The sequence below is a fragment of the Mus caroli genome, chromosome 12 (genome assembly GCF_900094665.2).
Source record: "Mus caroli chromosome 12, CAROLI_EIJ_v1.1, whole genome shotgun sequence".
Classification (NCBI taxonomy): Eukaryota; Metazoa; Chordata; class Mammalia; order Rodentia; family Muridae; genus Mus; species Mus caroli.
In genome coordinates this window covers 5,637,878-5,660,073 of record NC_034581.1, presented here as the reverse complement: position 1 = coordinate 5,660,073, position 22,196 = coordinate 5,637,878, and the positions used below count along the sequence as shown (strand labels likewise).

Sequence of the window (22,196 nt, the reverse complement as noted above, 5' to 3'; positions counted from 1 at the left end):
CGCCATTTTCTAAGCGACACCTTTATTTAATGGAGCTTAAAACTACCTCCTATGCCCCATCTCCAGCCTTCTTTACTCCAAAGCTGTACCACTAGCATATATTTTGTCTCTCCCTACCCCCCCTCCCCCAAGCTTTTAATTTTTCTTTTCATTACATCTCCCGCAACTGAGCAAAATGTATGCTTGGATTTAAAATTTTGCATGAGATCACACAAATATGAATTAAGGCGCACACTAGATAATCCCTAATGCTATCCCTCCATTACTCCACAGTGTGAAGGACCCTTAGGGAGAAGGCTGTTTGGGGAAGAAATGTTCCACCCAACACATGGGCCTTCTGTAGAGCCTGGAGCCACACTTGTAGTGGCAAGAGAAAATTGAGAAGTCGAGGCAAGAAGGCCAAGATAGGGTACAAAGTTCCAGAAGGGACTTAAGAGCAGAGACAAACCTTACAAGGTTCCAAGAGTCGAGGTGTGTAGTTTTGCTGTTTACAGCTCAGTCTTTGACAGCAGCCTCTTTCTGTGTACATTTATCTGTATACTCAGTAGGCTTTATACCCAGTATTAACTCCTACAGCCCTTGAAACCATGAATTCACCCCTGGGTTCTACAGATTTGACTATCTTGGGGGCCCAAGTGGGTGGGATTATGCAGATGTCTTCCTGTGAGTGGCTTTTCTAGCTGTTGCTTCTCACAGAACCCTTGTTTAAATTAAAGGCTGGATTCTGGTAGAATCCTTTCCCCATGCATCTGTATTTTTTTTCACACACTGATTTTCTATTTAGTGCTGTGACCAGGAGGGCTTGCTTCTCTGGGACGCTGTTCTCAACTGCTGTTCTATTAATAGCAAGAAGCAGGAGTGTTTGGCTGTTTCTGATGTTTTGGGGCACCCATCTTCATAGCAGCTACAGCATGTTAGACGCCACAAATAGCTCAGTATATCCAGACACTTGGTGTAACCTTAGCGGTAACAAGGGGAAAGAATCCAGCTAGTGTTTCAGTATTGCCAAGCATGGATGTCAACATAGAAACAGCAACAAGGACTTTGTCATTCCTGTGTGGGTCACATCCCACCCCCGATGTGCGCCACCACCATCCACCATTGATAGGCCAACCCAGCTGGGTACTGATATGTACCGCAGGTGGCCTTGACCACACACCTCCAGGCTGGAATTAGAAAAATGACTCACGCCAAGCGTGGTGGCGCATGCCTTTAATCCCAGCACTTGGGAGGAAGAGGCAGGTGGATTTCTGAGTTCAAGGCCAGCCTGGTCTACAAAGTGAGTTCCAGAACAGCCAGGGCTATACAGAGAAACCCTGTCTCGGAAAAAAAAAAAAACAACAACAAAAAAACAAAAACAGAAAAATGAGTCACAGTGCCCAAAAACATTTAAACCCAAAGACACATACAGTGGCAGTCTGAGAATCTGAGGAACCTGGGTGCAGTGATATATGTCACAAATCCCAGTATTTGGGCAGTTCAGGCCAGCCTAGACTACAACATAGTGAGACTCAAACAAACAAAAAAAAATCACCCTCAAATGAGCTGGGGAAGAACATCACAGTGCAACAGATTATCCTACCTTTGCTGTATTGCTGGTGTGGAACCTACTGGCATACAGAAGCATGGCACAGTTGCACATGGTACACATCAGACAACTACTAGTCCTGTATTTGCTGTTTTTGTAGTACATTCCTCATTAAAAAGCTGCACTGGCAGCAGCCATGTCAACAAGTACCAGGTCGATAACGTTGGCTGTAGAGTTGAAGAGCAGCCTGGGCTTTAAGAGAGAACATTAAAATCCCCCAATCAAGGTGCAGCTACATGCAGACTTCTTGTCTACACCCATGCAACTTTGTTGGATTTTGTGTTAGGACCTTTTCTTTATGACCAAAGCCTGGGCCTGAGGCTTGCTCATTTTCAACCAGTCCCTGTCTACCACATGGCTGCTTACAAATACAATTAACTTTTCCTTCTTTCCCATCTGCCTCTGGGCAGCTAAAGAGTTACAGCCTGCCTGCATTATTTTCTCTCAAACTTTAATGGCATTATTTCAGGATTCCAAAACAACCCTGAAATTATACACTTCCAGTGTGCCAGCCATCTGAGTGTCTGAAATCAAATCATTAATCACCCTCAAGTCAATGCTTGGAAGCTAAATCAGGGTTGGGGGTGGGAGGACACAATGAACCACCCAACAAGCCAGCATGTACAAACACTTGAGAACCTACTGAGGGACTCTAAGGGACTTTGACTGGCCATCTTTACATGTCCTGTCCTGGCTTCTTCTTGAAATGCTAGGCTGTACTCCTGCTCCTATATGGTGGGATCACTCCCTCTTTCTCTGCCTAAAGGGCTCCAGCCTCACTTTCCCCAACTCCTCTCCTCTTACTCCTCCATCATCCCTCTATCCAGAAACCAGTACACCAGTTTCTTTCATCACATAAGAAAAACAAAACAAATAAAAATTTTAAGATGAGAAACTACCCAGCAACACTTCTCCTAACATATTCCTGTCACAAGGACAGGATCGCTGTTAAGTTATTGCATAAACATGAGGCACATTTAAGAAGGACAATGGTAAAATTTATGAGCTTTATTAAAGCGGTTTATCACAAAGATGGAAACGTACAAATGAGAAGCATGCAACCATCATCTTCCACAGTCAAGTCAAACTGCTATTTCTCTCTCTCTCTTCCTGTTTCATAGAGCTGGAAACTGCAGGTCTTATACCCAACTCATTCATCCTCAACACTGTAGTCATGCTCTGGAAACTACTCAGGGCGTCAAACATCCAAAACATAAACTATTATTATACAAACAAAGTGCAAAGTTACAAAAGAAAACATGGAGACCCCTCCCCCTAACCTCAGCTAAAGGCTAACAATGGCACTTGGCTCTTGCTTACTCTAGATTGTCTTCAAAGTCTCTAAAATGTGATACGTAACAAAAGGTTTTAATAAATGTCCAAAAGCTCCTTAGTGTTTGAAAATAAATGCTCAGACAAGACAGTGCACTTTCTATCAAACAAGTCTGAGAGCCCCGCACTGCAGCTTTCTGTAAAATAAAAAAGACAAGAAGCTGGTATAGGCTTTATTGACAAGGCAGAATGTCCTCAGGCAGGCAGGTAAGGAGGTGGTGGCTCTTTCTCAGGAATCTTCACAGCCATTTCATAGGTTGGCAAAACGTACTGAAGAGAGAAAAGAATGACGTCAGACAATGTCACTCTAAATTCTTTCCAAAAATAATCAGCTTTCAGACTTTATGTCATAAGCAGAAGCACAAAACCCCGAGAAAGACGATGTCAGAGTCAGTGTCTGTCTGTCAGTCTGCCTGCCTGCCTATGATCAGGCTGTAGCTCTCAGCTATCTCTCTAGCACCGTCAGTGCTGCTCTGTGCTCCTGCCACGTTCCCTGCCTTGATAATAGACTAAGCCTCTGAAACTGTAAGCAAGTCCTCAATTAATGCTTTTTTTATAAATAAAAGTTGCCTTGGTCATGGTGTCTCTTCACAGCAGTAGATCAGTGACCAAGACAAGATAGATGGATGGATGAAAGATGCAGGGAAGGATGGATAAATGAGATGGACGAATGGATGGGTAGATGGAGTGGATGGATAGGATGGATGAATGGGAATGGATAAATGAGTAAGTAGATGGGATGGATGGATGGATGGATGGGTGTGGATTGATAGATATAAGACAGAATTAGAATTCTTCCTCTGAACTAACCTGGAAGATAAACTAACAAGCTAAATTATATATATATATATGTGTGTGTGTATATATATATATATATCTATATATTAAATATAAAGGGTCTCTTGACAGGCAACCAATAACGTTCCAGTGCTAATTCAAGGGCTGAGGATCTGGGGGAAGAGGCCCCACTAACTCCTCTAATGGAAGCTGTCAGTATCTGAAGTTTCATAATAATTTACACTTATAGGACAATGACCTTCTATCCTGCCCTTTGGGATAATAGAAAACCTTTCTAAAGGTCACTCTAGCCTAAAGTCCTCTAAGTGACAGGCTGACTCAATATGAGCCACGTGTATCATATATGCTGAAAACCTGCCAAGTAGCAAACAAGGTTCTGAGAGGTGGGCTCAGCACTCAGATGCTATCACAATCATCTATCCAAGGCCCAGGCTTTGGATCTGATAGATGTACACACACACACACACACACACACACACACACACACACACACACACGACCATCAGCCCACATCCCTTAGAATTCTCACAAGTCAATGATCTCACATCTGTCCAGAAACATTTGTGAGGACCACTAAGAAATAAACCTAACAGTCAAGCTGGGCAAACAGTGTAAAGAGCTCTAGCCCTGTGTGCACAAGACTCCTGGTGGGAAATACTAAATCTTAAACGTTTGTGGGTTCAAGCTATCCAAATTCCAAACCACGCTTATGGCAAAGAGCGGAAAGTCAAGCCCACGTGCACTTCTGGAGGCATCAGTAAGAGTGACAGTTTGGTGAGAAGAACAGTAGTTAACCTGTGGAGGTGCTTCAAAGGCAGGGTACACGGCAATCTCTGGCACATTTCTGTTGTTGATGTATTTGTAGCAGTTCCAAACACAATTGATTAGGTAAGCCTGAAAGAGAAACAGAGCTCAGCCGACTGCTCTGGGAGCAGAGGACCCTCATCTCTCCCACACCACACTGTCTGTGGAAAAGGGACCTCGAACAAGGCAGGCTCATCCTGACTGGCTCTCATTGAAACATCACACGTTTCTCACAGAGACTCTAGCTGGAGATTTTGGTCTGCTAACCGACAGACTGCGGAGGAAATTCCCGAGCTCAAATGTTAGGAATTGTAATGGATTTCCCTATAAACCCTGAACCACTTTTTTTTCTAAAAGATTTATTTATTTATATGTAAGTATACTGTAGCTGTCTTCACACACACCACAAGAGGGCATCAGATCTCATTATGAATGGTTGTGAGCCACCATGTGGTTGCTGGGATTTGAACTCAGGAACTTCGAAATAATAATCAGTGCTCTTAACCACTGAGCCATCTCTCCAGCCCCTGAACCACTTTTGAAAACACAAAAATTCTACTCACTGGACACAAGACAGAGTGGACTCCATCCCTTAAATGCAGTAACTGTCACTACAAATCCTACATCAACCACGTTCCTCGACAAAGGTTTGCTGAGCAGTCTCACCAGGGCCCAGAGTGAATCACAAGCTCTTACCTTAAAGATGATGAATACCACAAAGAACACAAGGACAATGAACAGGAGGCAGCTGGAGTCCAATGCCAGGAGGTCGTCTTTGTATGGGAAGTCAGGCTGTGAAAACACAAAAGCACCGGCACACCACGGCACTTGAGCATGTCAAGAACACAACCATGTTCAGCAGAGTGGCAGCTTCTGCACATCTACATAGAAGAACGCAGCACACCCAGGACCCCCATCATCGATGGACGGACCACTGCCGTCTGCCTATTTAATAGCTGAGATAACTAAAAGGTCTGAACAGAGCTAATATTCATTTTGCTGGCTATTTTCCATCTTGTGCTTTTGACAAAATATAACCACTTGTCTGGCACCCCAACTCTGTCCTGGTTCAGAAAGACGGGGGAACTGAGATTGCTCAGGTTTCCAGGACCATTCAATCTTCGGCGAAGGAACTTTTCCAGGAGTCAAATCTTGGTCTCAGCTCTTCATTAGATGGTTACAAAGAACACATGCCACTGTCTACAAGCCAGGCAAAAGGACATGACAAACTCACTGTGCTGGAAAGGATTGGCTGCACTCATCTGACTCTGAACGAGTCAGGAGAAAGGCATTAGAAGGGAAGGGAGGGTCAAAAACTGGCCAGCAAAGGAAATACCTTCTAATGGAAAGGATCCAATCAAACAGCAAACAGAGGGGAAAAAACACCAGAGTCTGTAAAAGGGCAGGTGTTCCTAAACAGCTAGCTTCCTACTCAGGGCCAGGACACAGCAGGCACATCAATAAAGGACAAGGGCACAGCAAGCACACAGACACATGCTACCCTTCTGATAAAGATGAAGTACCAGCCCCTTAAGACTCATAAATACAGTCCAACATTTTAGTGAATCACAATTAACTCAACTATCTCGTCCACACTGACTGTCTTTACGGACGTCTTGTACTGTTCTGTCCAAATGGTACAGTACAACAATCATTATGTCTATCTTACAGGTTTTAACATGGGAGTGCTTTTAAGATACTGTAAAAGGAAGGCAAAGAGAGTTAAATAGTAGCAAGGGTGCCTCAGGATTTCAATTAAAATGTTTCACTTAAGTGGAAATGTTTAAATAGCACACACACTTACCAACTGATCCAGATATTCTTTGATTCTTGGCAAGTAAGTGAGAGAACTGATGGCCACCAGACAACTGAGAACGAAGTCAAAGAGTCGGTAGCAGAAGAAAGGAATCAGCCAGCCCACTTGATACTGCAGAAGGAAAGTACCACTTAGCATACACACACACAATCACTAGCCTTGGTAAAGGTCAAACCCGGAGCAAGGAAAGCACGGCAGACTTACAGAAATGGCTCCATAAACCAGCATTGAACTGATTATAAACATAAGAACAGAGACGGCAAAAAGAACGCAGGCATTATCTAAGAAAACAAAAACAGAAATCTAATTAAGCAACATATGCATTGAAAGAAACTAAATTCTTCATAACAAAAAGATGACACTTTAAAATGTTTCTGTATAAATTAACCGTAGCTGTTTTCAAAATTGGCCCTCAAAAGATCTAAGACCAAGAAAAAAAAACCTAAGCCCGACATTAAGAAATTCTGAAAAACTTACACATGCCTTTCCATGTTAAACAACTGACTCTATGTAGGAAGGAGCAGGAGCCATGTAAATATAGGAAACAGGTCCCTTGTGCTCTACATGTCTAAGTGCAGAGAGACAAAACCTAACAGGCAAGCGGCAGCACACGCAGAAGCAATGAAAAACTGTGAAAGAATTCACACAAGTTGGGTTTTGTGAGATGAGGACGTCACTGGAAAGAGAAGTTGCTGCTTGCTTCAGACAGATGAGTCACTCATAGAGAACCACAGATGTACCTCTTGCTTTGTAAGATTACAACCTGAAATTCAAAGGTCTCCATTAATCCCACCCCAGGGTCTCACACCTTTAATCCATGGCTTCCTCCAGTTTGCCCTTTCTCCCCAACACACATCTATTCCTTTCAACCTCTCCTAAGTGTGCGTTAACCTATGTTCACCATTCTCTTCAGAACACACCCAAATAATGCCCAGCAGTATCTGACCAGACTTGACTGGGTGAGCATCTACACAGCCTACAGGTGATCCTGTTCACTCTGGACAGACAGCAATAAACTAAAAGAGACAGGGGTGTGGAGAGCTGGCTCAGCCTGCTGCTCTAGCAGATCACAGTCCCCAGTCCCCATGCCAGCCTGCTCACAATCCCGCGCTTTAACTCCTGCTGCAGAAACTGGACACCTTTGACTTCCAGGCACCTGCACTCACATGCACACACTCCTACACATACACATTAACTGAAGACATAAAAAGAAACAAAAGGGCACCAAAAATGAAGATATTAGATATTTATACAAATAATCATGTCACTGAGCATTATAAACACAACCAGTATTTAACATTAATTACTGTGTCATATCAGAGTACCTCCATTGTTAAGGATTTAAAAGTTCTTCCTACTGAAAGACTAAGATATAAAGTAAGACCCTGTCTCAAAAACTGGAGGAAGGTACTAATAAGACTCTAAAATTTGGTTTATTATTATTTGGGAAGGAGGGAGTTCAAATAAAAAGAAACTACTTGTGAAAAATATGCCAAAAGGCTATTATTCCTTGTCACTTCTCTCAGAGTCCTTGTCACAAAGATGTATTTAAAAAGGATCAGAAAAATTTTCACTTAGAACAATAACAAAACACATTATAAATGCCCATCATTCTATTCTGTATTACAGCCACAGAATTCTTCTTGGCTCCTGGAAAATTAAGTTATCTGTGAAGACAAAAAAAAGTATTTAACAAAAGATGAGAGAGAGAGAGAGAGAGAGAGAGAGAGAGAGAGAGAGAGAGAGAGAGAGAGAGAGANAGAAAGAAAGAAAGAAAGAAAGAAAGAAAGAAAGAAAGAAAGAAAGAAAGAAAGGGAAGGGAAGGGAAGGAGGGAGGGGAAGAGGAAGGGGAGGGAAGAGGGGAGGGAAAGGAGACACAAATCAGAGCTGGAAAGACCGCTCAGCAGTTAAGAGGTTCATGGCTGTTGCAGAGAAACAGGTTTGACCCCTAGCACCCACACAGCAACAGACAACCTCAGTTCACATCACCCTGCCTCTTTGGCCTCTGTAGGCACTGCTCTGTACATATATTCAGGCAAAGCACTCACACACAAATAAAACAAACCAATCTTAAAAAGGAAGATACAAATCTTCATCCTTGGATCACAGGTAGTGACAGATATAAAGAAGTTCAAAACTTCATATTAAAAGTTAATAAAATCTAAAATCCTGGGAATTAAGATCTAAAAACTAAGCATGTAGAAATTGTATTTCAAACTAATTTCAGACATAATTTTCTGTGTAAGTAAAATTTTCTGTGTAAATTTAAGATATAATTATATATAACAATGTAAACTCAACTAGAATCATTTTATGCCTGTATTTTAAAGAGAAAACCAGTAATGAAAACTAATTGCTATCAGGGAATAAATCAGTTTAAAAGGACCATTTCTATGAATATTCTAGGGTTACTCCATTTTTAATAGTGGTGTTAAGTCTCTTTCCACTAAACAAGAGCTAGATAAGGGAACTTGTCCTTTACACTGAAACTTACACAAAGGGGAAATAAGAGGGTAGCTAAAATATGCTAGAAAGGTAGAGGGGTGGTTTGAGGACCTGAATGGATGGTTGCTACAGTGTACATTGTATTTTATACTCTACTGTAATAGTCTATCTGAACTACACACCAATTTCTGACCCTGGCTATACATCACAGAAAGCTCTCAAAAATCTCAAACCATTTTTATTTCCTATTTCCCTATCTGGTCTCTATAGTCAAAGCATACATACAACCTACTGTTTACTGTCCATTGCATGTTCTTGTCTAGAAATTCTCTACTGTACCTCTTGCTGAACACCTTTGGGAAAAGTCATCAGAATAGTCTCAATAAAGAGTTTAAGTAACACCTAGCTTGATATTTATTATACAAAGTATTTAACCATTTGAAGAATAACTTAAGCATAATTTTATCAATCACCCCCTAACATTCATATATAGTCTACAATTGGCTATATATAAAATTTGGCAGTGGTATCTTTTAAAGAAAAAACTTACCAGCCATTCTCTCAGATGAATAGTAATTACCAATGACTTCATACTGAATGTTGACAGCTGGCATGGAATTTGGATGAGTCACCTCCACAGTCAGCAAAATTGCCATCAATAGGTTGACCACCTGAGAAAGAAAACACCTTTAGATTAACTCCTACCAGGACAATCTTCACAAACTCTCTGGATGAGTATATATTTAATACTATCTCACCTGCAGTAACAAGGTTATGAAATAGGAGACACTCAGATAAAACCTGTATTACCACTGTGAGAACAGTTTAAAATTCATAGCATGTATAAAGATGCTTAACTCTGTGCTAATGCCAATAAACCAGAATGAAATGCAGAGAAAGTAAAACTGGAGACTCACTATAGTCTGTTCATGTTCAGAGGCACACATTTCCTCACACCCCCATTAGACTTATCAGTTGATTTCCCACATGCAGATGCCTGCCACTCCTCCAAAGCATCCCCATGTGTTTTGTTCAGGTTTATGCGAGTCCCTTCCCTATCCCTGCAGTTGGTCTTAATTGTTTTTGAGTCAGTATGTTCATCTAATACCCAAACGCACCTTCCAAACACTGTAGCACCAAGCATCCAGGTCCTCAAACCACCCCTCTACCTTTCTAGCATATTTTAGCTACCCTCTTATTTCCCCTTTGTGTAAGTTTCAGTGTAAAGGACAAGTTCCCCAATCTGGCTCACAATTCCAAAGATAATTGTACATTTTTGCAATATCACACAAGAGTAACTCTATATAACACCTATTTGTTTTTCCTATACTTGAGCCAATAAGCTACTTGCAAATTACAGTCACTATATCTGTATATAATTCACCATTATATTTCTGTCCACCATGATTTCCTAGATCTGGATTTTGACTTTCTAAAAATTTTCTCTAGTTTCTTCATTCTGAAGTATAATCATCATGAAATAAGTCTCTATTTAAGACACATACACGCATGCATGCACGCACGCTAAGGCTTATCTTGAATCACTGCCAAACATGTTGGTGACATCTCATCATAATACCATGAATCCCCCTAGTCTTATCAGAGATATAAACTCCATTTTAAAGCAGATCCACTATGCAGAGCTACAGTTGTGGTTCCTTGCAGTCTCTCAAGCGGTATGGCCTGCTGGAGTGAGAACAGTCCAAATCAGGAAGGTCTGAGGATAACACTAACTCCGCAACAAACGCCACACAATTCACCCTCCTCCTTGTGGAAGGCCAAACATTTGGCACTCCCAGTGTTCTATCAGCAATATCTGAAACTACTCTCTTCTGTCCACCCGAAATGAAGGAGAAATGATTAACACCCAAGAAAGGTATGCTCTTACAGCAGGCCAAGTCTTCAAACATTTGGTAGAGAAACCAGCCACATTTTATTTTCATGTTAGGCATGTTATCTTGTGTTGGGAAATTAAGTTTGAAATTCATTCCGCAAACTTTTGCTAAGCAAATTATCATCCTAGTAAAAAAGCTTTGAATGGCACAGAAAAACATTTATGTTAAGAAAAACATGCAAAACTAACTACCAAATGAAGGAAATGAAATACCAAAACTACTTGGGAAGGGGTTTTATATATATATATATATATATATATATATATATATATATATATATATATATATATATATATATGTGTGTGTGTGTGTGTGTGTGTGTGTGTGTGTGTGTGTGTGTATGTATATATGTTTTATCCTACTCTACTCAAGAAAGGAAGTTGAAAATAAGACTTGTAAACCTCGTACCAGCACATGTCATGTCAACAACACAGGCAAAGCACCTACGGCTTGAAAGCCGTCTGTACACATCATATGAGTAAAGAAGCAGAGACAAACAATGAAGAGTCTTTGATTTGGTAGAAAGGAACAAGTTCAAGTCCAGGGAAACATTCAGGCCCAGCCAAGCAATTTCTCCTTGCTTTTTCTTTAATGACAATACTTGTCTATCTTTATGGGTACAGTGTTATGTTTCAGTACACTTACACAGCATGCACTCGTCAAATCAAGACACAGCATTCCAGACCCTTAAACATTTCACTGTTTGTGGGGAAAACATACTCACCCTGCCGGTACTTTCAGCTTTTGAATGTAATTCTGACGCTGTAGTCACCCTCTGTGCAAGAGAACACTAACTGTACTCCTACCCGATGCTTACTGAGCCCTGCTCTTGCCTTTTAGTCTCTGGTGACCACTATCCTGTCCATAAACTACGCTACTTTGTAATCTGAAAGTAAGATCACTGACTTGCCTTCCGTAGCTTGATTCTCTCAGTTGAATCTTCAGTTCTCTCCATGTTGCTGCACATGTCAATTTGGTTCATTACCACTAACAGTACCCATGTGAACACAGTTATCAATGGACACTTCAGCTCACTCCCTACCTCATCTACTGGGAACAGCACTTCATTAAACATGGGCTGCAACAGATCTCTTTGATACACTGATGTCATTTTCTGTGGGTACAACACAGGCAACCCACTAGTAGGATCTATGACAGTTCTAACCTGAGGAATTTCCATTCCATTTTCCCCCCAAGTGTCTATTCTACAGCCCCGTACAGTACAGGTCTTCCTTTCTCCAACTTGTCATTGTTTGGACTGGCTGACTGGCATTCACCCACTGGATGAGATGCTATCTCATGACTCAGAGGTTTTTCATATGTGTCGGTCCTGCTTATCTTCTTTTGAGAAATGTCTACTCAGCTGCCTCCTTTTAAATTTGACTATTTGCTTTTGCTGTTGAGTTCTCGATATACTTTAGGTATTAGTATTAATGTCTTGGGATAAAGTTAGAAGAGGCCTGCCATTTCTCTAGGCGGTCTGCTCACTGTTCAGATTCTCTGCAGCTTTTCAGTTTGATGTAACCTTATATGGGTGTTTCTTTTGTTGCCTATGCCTTTACACTGTTAAATAACAATTTCTTGTTCAGACTATCCTGGTTGCGGGTGTGCAGGTGTGTGTAGGTGTGTGTGTGTGTGTATGTGTGTGTGTGTGTGTGTGTGTTTCCTCTGGTCAATCCTACAAGTCACTTGGGAAGAGGGACTCTCACTTGAGAAAATGCCTAAATTAGATTTTCCTGCCGTCAAGTTTATAGTTCATTTTCTTGATTAATGATTGGTGTGGGAGGGGAGGGCCCAGCTCACTGGACATGGTGCTACTGGACAGGTGGTCCTGGGTGGCATAAAAAAGCAGGCTGAGGGCTGAAGAGATGGCTCAGTGGTTAAGAGCACTGACTGCTCTTTCAGAGGTCCTGAGTTCAATTCCCAGCAACCACCTGTAATGGGATCCTTTTCTGGTGTATCTGAAAACAGCTACAGTGTACTCATATACATAAAATAAATAATTCTTTGAGAAAGAGTGAGAGCGAGAGAGCGAGAGCACAGGATGAACAAAGCAGCAAGCAGAGCATTTCCACAGCCTCTGCTCCAGCCTAGGTTCCTGCCCTCACTTCCCCTTTATTATGGACTTGTTATGTGCAACTGTAAGCAAAACAGTCCATATCTATTTTTGTTCCAGGCCTAGGCTGTGTTGCTTATGACAGATTTACATTTTGAAACTGGACAGTGTGATACTTCCAGCTTTTGGTCTAATGCTTTTAGTTGCTTTTAGTCATGGTGTTTCATCACAGCAATAGGAACCCTAAAACACGGACTTATGTCAGTGCTTCTCCTATATTCTCTCCTAGTAGGCTAGTCTCAACTTTATACTCAAGTATTTTGTAATATTTAGCAGGATCTAGTCCATGCCATTTTCCTAGCAGTATTCACTATAGAGAATGTGTTTGCTCAAATGTGTATCTCTAGCACTTCTGCTGAGAATCACCTGGCTGTGGGGAGTGTAGGTCTATTTTTGGGTTTTCTATTCTTTTCCATTGGTCTCTAACTATTTCTGTACCAGGCCTAAGCTGTGTTGGTTATGATAGCTTTACATTTTAAAACTGGACAGTGGGATACTTCCAACTTTGGGTTTTTTTTGTTTGTTTGGTTGGTTGGTTGGTTTGGTTTTTTTTTGCTCAAGACTTCTTTGGCACAGCCTTGAGTGGTTCCACTCACCTTTTAGGAACTGTTTTCTCCTAGTAAGTGAAGGACAACATAACAGGTACTACCTCACACTTACAGATCGCTTTGGGTACAAAGCATCTAACAATACTAATTCTGATTCGTGCCTACAGGATCTTTTCATTTACTAGCTCTGATTCATGCCTACAGGATCTTTTCATTATTTGTGACCTGTTCAAAGCCTTCATAGATGTTTTATTCTCCTTATAGATTAGATTTTTTCACCTCCTGGTTAGTTACTCGCAGGAGTGTTTGTTTTGCTTGCTTTGCTTTTTTAGCCATGACACAAGGGCTTTCCTAATAGTCCTCTACTGGTGCATAAACACGCGATTTTTGAAGTTGTTTTACTTCTCTAATTCTGGGATTATTTTCAGTTTTCAGGATTTTCTATATATTTGATTGTGTCATATGCCAATACAGAGCCTTGATCCCTCCTTTCCTATCTCTAAGCTCTTCATCTGTTTCTCTTAGCAAACTGCTCTGGCTATGACTTTCTTTCTTTCTTTTTTTTTAAAGATTTATTTATTTATTATATGAAAGTACACTGTAGCTGTCCTCAGATACTTCAGAAGAGGGCATCAGATTTCGTTAAGGATGGTTGTGAGCCACCATGTGGTTGCTGGGATTTGAATTCGGGACCTTCGGAAGAGCAGTCGGCGCTCTTAACCACTGAGCCATCTCGCCAGCCCCTGGCTAGGACTTTCAATACTATGTCGATAGTATTGAAATGTTGAAAGGAAACAATGTTGATTTGGTTTCTGATCTTAGAGAAGAGCTAATTTGGTATGATGCTAGCTGTCAGTATGGCTTTTATTGTGTTGTATATCCACTTTAAGAATACTTTCAACCAGTATGTATGTAGATGTTTTGCCTGCATGCCTGCTAGTTAGTGTACCACTTGCATACGTGATGCCTGGAAGAAACTAGATGCTGTCTGATCCCTGGAACTGCAGTTACAAAGTTGTAAGTCACCATGTGGGTATTGGGAATAATCTTTTATCCACTGGGTCATCTCTTCAGCCCCACTTTTTTCATGTGAAAGGATGGAAAACTGTATTAACTATGTAACTGCAGCTACTGAAATAGTCATAGGGATTTGGTTTGCTCTCCCTCGCTCTCTCTCTCTTTTTTTTTTTTTTTTTTTACCATTTTTAAATTTTTATTTAATGTCTGAGTGCTCTGCTGCATATACATCCGCCTGCATGAAGAGGGCTTAAGTTCCTCCTATAGATGGTTGTGAACCACCATATGGTTGCTGGGAATTGAACGTAGGACCTCTGGAAGAGCAGCCATTGTTCTTAACCAGAGCCATCTCTTACCAGCCCCTGGATCTGTATTCTGTGTATATACTACCTTTACTGACTTGCATGGGTTGAACCATCCTTGCACCCTCAGGAGGAAACCCACCTGATCCTGGGGATTTACTTTGTGATGTGATGTTGAATTCTGTTTATCAGTGTTTGATTGAGAATTTCTGCACTGTTCATCAGAGATACTGGCCAGGACTAATGGGTGAAAGGCCCCTGTGGCATGAGGGATGTTTTCACTTCTTCCTAACACTAGGTTACTTAAGGTTAAAACATCCATGAGAAAGTCCACCTCGGGTCTATAATGTGAGTTCCAGGACATTCTACACAGAGAAATCCTGTCTCAAAAAAAACAAAACAAAGAACAGAACAAAAATATGCATTTATATCATAAAGACTATTTCTTGAAACAGGCTTAATTTATAATTTAGTATGTACTTGAGTTCATATCTCCTTAGAATTAAAAAAAAAAAAAGCTGGCTTCAAATGATAAAGAAGTCAACTTTAGGAAGTAGAAATGGAAGCCTGAACTCACTGTAAAGTCACGTATTACTTCTGCACTTCTGTCACATTTAAACTATTAAATGCAAATTCTTCAGGTTTGGTACCTCTGGTTCGATGTCCCACAGAACTATTATTCAATACCAACCATTAACACTTAAGGGTTTGGTTTGGTTTTAGAGCTAGCATCCTATGTAGCCTAGGCTGGCCTATCGCCAAGGCTGAGTTTGAACTTCTGATTCTCCTGATACCACCTCCCAAGAACTTACATTATAGGCTCCACTCAATTAATCCTTTGGCATACATGATGGTATGTTAAAAAAAAAAAAAATCAATGTTAATTCCAGATTTCAATGGTCTCAATATCAGTCACTGACAGAGTGTCCGGGCCCAGCAAGAGGAAGGGCTGTGCCTCCAAGTTTCAAACACCACAGAAAGCATCATAAATGCAGGCCTTGGTCCAGACAACCTGGCGGCTCATTATTCTCCCACACAGGTCCTGACATACTGTCCCCTGGAATCAAGCAGCAGTGCTCATGACAAAGTGGTGAGGAAGGGAACAATGGCAAGGCGGAAATAAAGAGGAAAGGTCATTTGAGCTGTTGTCAGCGTATGTCTCTGCTATGGCAGTGGAATGCAGAATTTGGACGAGACCTCTTTATTTGGAGGCATTATACATGATACTGTTTTCATCTCCTAAGTGCACCCCAACTAGCAGAAAGTATGTTTTCACACTACTGCAGAACTAAGGCTTGTACACTTTAAAGTCACCAACAATAACATACTAAGCAAAACAAATGCTCTCCTCCTCCCCTCAATCTGGTAAGAACCTGCATCACTGCCCCTTTCTCCTCTGTGACTCTAAGCTCCACTTTCCTGGCTGTGCTCCTAAGTTCTCTGTAACACCATCACCATTAAGGGATGATGTCAATGACCAGCGTAAGCAGAGCTAGAACCGACCATGCAACAAGTAGTAAGAATACTGAAGGCATGTAATGTGGGTCATCTATCATCCCCTTCCTATGTTCCTCAGAGCCCTTTACACTGAAGACGGGCAATAAGTCTCTTATATGAATTAAAACAAACCAACTGAAACAGTTTACAATGTTCTAAGCTGGAAGTTGATTCAAAACAGCATCTTTTCAAAGGCGGGGCAGGGGGGGAGGGGGTAGTGCTTATCTCACCAAGAGCTTCAGTTGTGCTACAGATTTAGAACTCTGTTTAAAAAAAAAAAACAACTGGGGGGGGGTGGCGGTGGGGGGAAGGGCGCACTGGAGTACTAGGAACACTGGTTGCTGTCCTGGGTGCAATTCCCAGCACTTACAGACAAAGGGCTTCAAACCTTTTAAGAAGAAAAAAAAACCCACCACTTGAGCCATTCAGATATATTGGCAGCATTTCTCTACACTCTTTGTTAGGCGGAGTTTTTGATGCTGTGGCCTTTGTTTGAGGGAACTCAAAATGCAGATTGAAAAACTATAGCAAGGACTTTTTTCCTAATTTTAGTTTTTGTTTATTTTTATTTCACTGTGTGGGTGTTTTGTCTTCATGTTTGTGGTAACTTGTGTGCAATGTTTATAGAGGCCACAAGAGGCTAGATTCTCTTTGGACTGGAGTTGCAGATGGGTGTTAGCTGTGTAAGAGGAGGGATGGAAGAAGAAACAGGAAGATGAAGTTTTCAGGCAAGAATCCCAGGTGCCAATCCTATTTGCTTTGCTAAGTTCAATGAGAGGTCATTTTCTGGGAGAAAGCAGGGAGGGTGTAGGTAGGAAGAAGATGGAGAAGACAAGAATTAATCATTTAAGAGAATGGAAGATGATGAAGGACAAAGAAATTAAAAGTCCATACTCTTAGCAAAAAGGAAAAAAAGAGAAAGTGAGATAGATATACAACCCAACTGACTGTCATTTACTAGTCCAATTCCAGAACTACAGCTCAGTTAACATATGCAGTAGGCAGTTTCTTAAAGAAAATGTGCTGTAATTAATTCTATAGAAGCAGTAGGGTGACTCTCTTAAGTACAGAAGTACTGAAAATGTGAAAATAACCTCATCACAAGCAAAAGAAGCCACATTCAAGCTTTCCTGGTGCTCTTCTCTAATGTACATAAGGATACAAGGAAAAAGCTGCAATCCTGCAGAGGTCTGATAGTCCCCTGGGGTGGGCTGGGAAGCCATCTGCCTGAGGAAGATTTTCATCTGGTGTTCTGCCAAAGTTACTAATGACTTCAAGATACTGGGCGGGGAAGAGTAAGAGAAGGAAGAGAGGACAGGGGTAAGCCCCTCCCTCTCCTTTGCTCTTCATGTAAGTATCAGAAACTGCACACTAACTCCACTTCCTACCCTCACCCCCCACCCCCACGACGAAATTTCAAAAGTCATCCAAGTGGTCACGCCAGCAAAACATGTTCCTCAAAGCTTCGGCAAAGTTTAATTGCTTAAAACTACCTTTAAAAAAAAAAATCACGGTTTTGGAAATCGCAACAAATAAGTTCAATATGAACAGATACTGGGAACTAATTTTTTTTTAAGTCACAAGACTTTCTGCCGAATATGGAACCAACAAGCCCGTCCATCTGCTGTGACAGAATCACGCAGATCCTGGAGCCCAGAAAATGTCAGTAAGGACATAGCAGGCTCTCAATAAACATCTCTTCCAAACCAAGGGGGCCTTGGGATGAAAACCCACCTGACAAGGCAGGGAGGAGGGTGTAATGAGGAAAATCTGACCCACTGTAAATCCTGGATAACGTCTAGACTCAAAACAGAGGCCTCTGGCTACATCACCGAACGCCTCAACAAAAACTGCAGGAGGCACCAGAACTGGATTTCGCTTTCGATTCGGACAAAACAACGTCCGAACGGGCTGCATAACTGCGGGACAATAATTGTTTCGATGGGGGGGTGGGGGGTGGAGCGGGATAAGGATAGCGCACTTCCCGAACCCGAAATGACGATCCTATTCCCATCCCCTCCCAAATCCTGGGGAGCCCCATCTCGTAAAGCCTCAGTTCACAGTTAAAAGCACCCCGAAAAGTAGCGCCCCAACAACTTTCACGTCCCCGCCCCCTGCCCCCCAGACCCACTTGTCAGTCGCGTAGGCGCACTGGCCTGGTCTCCACCACCAGGAGACCCTGCCAGCCAGCCCTTACCATGTACCAGGTCCCCAAGATGATCGTCCCGGTGCGGACATGGCAACAGCCGCAGCACCGGGTGCTGTAGAACCGGTCGCTGCGGCTCCGTTTGAAAGTCATGGACACCATCCTGAACCTCGCGGGCCTCGTTCTCGCCCAGGCCCCTGACAAAAGCTTTCGGCCCAGCGGTTCAACCCAGACGACTCTGCGACGGTGTCCACAGCCAAAGGACCCGTCTGGTGGCCCGCCCTCGGCCCGGGCTCTAGCCAACTCCTGTGCGCCTGCGCTCTGGGCGCCGGGCGCCGCTCTCGCGGGACGTCGGCTCGGAATCTCTCCCTCCGCCTTCTGCCACATACAGACCAACGAAGAGCGGAAAGCCGGGCTACCTGACTTCTGATTGGAGAAGATGTGGAGATTGAAACAGCTCACGCCCAATCAAAAGTTCAACTCTCTCCCGCGCTGTTGGACCCCGGTGCGCGTGGCTGGGCTCGCTGTCCGGGGCTGTAGGAATTGAGGATAACTCGGTAGTTCACCGCCTCCCAGACGAGCTCCGCAACGAGGAGAAGGGTGAAACAAGACGGAGTTGGTGGCAGACAGCGGGCACGGAGATATTTGGCGCTGTCTTTTGCCACGTTGTCTTTGTCACTGCGAGGCCCACGTGACGTACTCGTGCTCTTTTGTTGGGCCTGTCGGGGCGTGCCTGTGGCAAGGGGCGTGGCTACCATTCTGGCGTGGCCCTCTAGGCTCAGACCAGAAAGGAGGACTCGCAGTAGGCTAAAGGATTGGATTTCTGTCCTTCCCCCATCTCTCTGAAGCCTACTTAGAGGGAGCCAATAAATACCACTGGACCCTGCCAAAGGCCAAGGGATTAAGGAAAGTGACAGCATGATAAAGTGGAAAACCGCTTAGCTGTTGAGTTTATACAGATAATAGTGATTTTTTTTTCCTCTTGAAGAGAAAGATTGTGAAGGACATTGAAATAGGCCAGAAAAACAAGCAAAAAAAAAAAAATATATATATATATATGTGTGTGTGTGTGTGTGAGTATATATATATATATATAGAGAGAGAGAGAGAGAGAGTCTTAAGTGAGAAACAAGCCACACTTTTCTGCATACTCTGATGCCAGAGTGAGCCTCAACTTTCTGTGGGATGCTGGACATTCTCTACAGCATGTTCACGAGACTCACTGACTCATACCTCTTCTCAGAGAAAGCCATTTGACATAAACTGGATGATTCAGTTATTTTTACTTCAACAATGGGTGCTTTATATTCACTCTATAGTTCCTTCTAACATCTTACCATCCTCATTAACTGAGTCAAGTTTTTGACTGAATTTATTTTGTATTTGTTTTAAGATTTGTGGCTACCAGCCAGGCTGTGGTGGCGCACACCTTTGATCCCAGCACTTGGTAGGCAGAGGCAGGTGAATTTCTGAGTTCAAGGCCAGCCTGGTCTACAGAGTGAGTTCCAGGACAGCCAGGGCTACGCAGAGAAACCCTGTCTCAAAAACAAACAAACAAACAAGCCTTGTGGCTACCTTGAGAAGGAATGTAACTGCACCATAGTGTGCAGCTGTGGATAACAGGCATAATCAAATAAACACTGAATAATTTCAGAGAACCTCAAAAGCATTTTGGAAAGAGAAAGGGAAGAGATGTCAGGACAAAATCCATGCCTTTACCATAATTTAAGCCAGTAGACAATGCTAGAATTTTATTAATGAAAATATACTATATATGAAGAGGTGGTTAGTGGGTAAAGTGCTTGCAAAGCAATCGTGAGGATTCATGGAAAACCAGACACCATGACTTTACGTTTCTGTAAAACCCAGCTGTTACAGCCAGACGGATGTCTTGAGTGAGGAGACATCCCTGGAAGCTCTCTGGCCAGCTATCCTAGTGTATGAGGAAGCAAATGAGGGTGATGCAAGATTTGTGGGTCTTTAAGGTTCCTAGAATATGTGTGTGAGTGAACAAACGCTACATGTGTAGCAGTTGCTAGAGGAAGCCAGAAGCAGACATAAGATCACCCCCCCCCCCCCCGGGAGCTGAAATTGCAGGCTGCCTGATGTGGGTCCCGGGAACTGAACTCTAGGCATCTGAAAGAGCAGAAAACACTTGGTTTTTTAGAAGATTGTATTTTATGTATATGAGTGGTTTGCCTACCATAATTGAAGCCAGTAGACAATGCTAGAAGTTTATTAATGAAAATATACTATATATGTCTGTTAAGAACATGGACTGGGCATAAGGAGATGGCTCAGTGGGTAAAGTGCTCACTAGAGGCCAGAAAAGGGTGTTGGATTCCCAGGAACTGTTGTTACGACTGGTTGTAAGCCTCCATGTTGGTCTTCGGAACCAAACCCAGGTCCCCAAGTGTTCTTAACCACTGAGTTATCTTCCCAGCCCCTCTTTAATTATAGTCTCAATTTCCCTTCCCCGTTCTTTCTCTTTTCCTTTCTATTTTTGTTTTATGACATGATCGCAACCTAGCCTCCAGCTCACTGTGTAGCTTAGGATGCTCTTCAGTTTCTTTTTTTTTAAAGATTTATTTATTTATTATATGTAAGTACACTGTAGCTGTCTTCAGACACACCAGAAGAGGGAGTCAGATCTCATTACGGATGGTTGTGAGCCACCATGTGGTTGCTGGGATTTGAACTCTGGACCTTCGGAAGAGCAGTCGGGTGCTCTTACCCACTGAGCCATCTCACCACCCCCCTGCTCTTCAGTTTCTGACCCCCTTGCTTCTGTCTCCTGATCCCCTACCTATGTCTGTCACAAATCCAGGGGTTTGTGCATGCTAGGTAAACACTGTACCGAGCTACTTCTCCAGCACTTACAATCTTATTTCTTGTTCAAAAAAATATTTATGTTTGGTGCCTGCCTTTCTCACTTTTCCCTTTGATCTACCCTCTCCCCATGCTGTTGCTGTTAAACCTAGCCTTATAGCCCTAAAAGCCTCTCATGGTTGAGCTTTGCCATACCTGACCTTTTTCTTACTTGATACTCCTGGGAATCTATTGATCACCTCATTCCCTTTATTCTGACAATCATATTTTATCACAGCCATGCATAGGTTGTATAAGCCTACCTTCTCAGGCCCCCTTATTCATCGTGCCCACAACCCCACAGGCCCTTCTGTTCTTGCTTTGTTTCAAGGCTACCTTTGATGCTTATGGCCAACTAATCTTCCCATCTTTGTATTTGTCTTCCCTGTGAGCCTCTAGTTCCCATCAAGACGTACGAGCCCAGTTTTTCATCCCCTTAATCCCTTTCACTAGTTCCACTAATGTGGAACAAACAAACTGAGCTCTTGGAAAAATGGTAGTGCCTTGGCCTTGCCATTTCAGTCCTTTTGCAAAACCTACAGAAACTCTAGGAGAGCCTGTGGTATCTTACTACACATCGAGGGAGAAACAGGATAAGCTGTGCCCCAGGAGGCACCAAACCCATGGCCAGATGTGTACATATTCTATATCATCATCCTCAGATCAGTTCACCAGCTGACCACAGAATAGATGTCTAGTTTATCTGGTTATGGGAAAAAATTTAGATATACATTGTTTGAAGCCCAGAGTTTCTAAGTGGCTTATTACTAAGCAAAAGCCAATGCAATGCATTCAGCTTTTCCCTCTACACCCTATACAGTTTCATATTGTTTTTTATTACTATTGTAGACATTGTGTGTATATGATGGATGAATGCAGATGTGGAGGCCAGAGGATAGCACATAGAACTTGGTTCTCTATTTACACTGTGGGCTCTGGGGATTGAGGAACCCGCCGAGCTATCTAGCTGCACCACCCCTCCATTTTAATCTGTATGTTTATGTATGTGGATGTTTCTTCATAT

At 42.5% G+C, this 22,196-nt stretch overlaps 1 protein-coding gene across 1 annotated transcript; it reads right to left on the bottom strand.

Annotated features, from left to right (window-relative positions):
• Positions 1 to 2,570: 2,570 nt before the first annotated feature.
• On the bottom strand, positions 2,571 to 19,340 carry Laptm4a (lysosomal protein transmembrane 4 alpha). Its single transcript, XM_021178855.1, has 7 exons — positions 18,356 to 19,340; positions 9,334 to 9,454; positions 6,543 to 6,619; positions 6,327 to 6,449; positions 5,219 to 5,314; positions 4,514 to 4,612; positions 2,571 to 3,190 (listed from the first exon to the last, which is right to left on the bottom strand). The coding sequence occupies exons 1-7, from the start codon at positions 18,689 to 18,691 to the stop codon at positions 3,116 to 3,118; spliced, it is 927 nt and encodes a 308-aa protein (XP_021034514.1). The 5' UTR covers positions 18,692 to 19,340; the 3' UTR covers positions 2,571 to 3,115.
• Between the last annotated feature and the right edge of the window lie 2,856 nt (positions 19,341 to 22,196).

Coding starts and splice junctions, on each gene's coding strand:
- Laptm4a (XM_021178855.1), bottom strand. CDS start 18,691: ATGTGGCAGAAGGCGGAGGGAGAGATTCCGAGCCGACGTCCCGCGAGA. Junction 9,455..18,355: donor TCTTGGGGACCTGGTACATG/GTAAGGGCTGGC, acceptor TTTCTTTCTCAG/GTGGTCAACCTATTGATGGC. Junction 5,315..6,326: donor AAGAATATCTGGATCAGTTG/GTAAGTGTGTGT, acceptor GTGTTTTCACAG/CCTGACTTCCCATACAAAGA.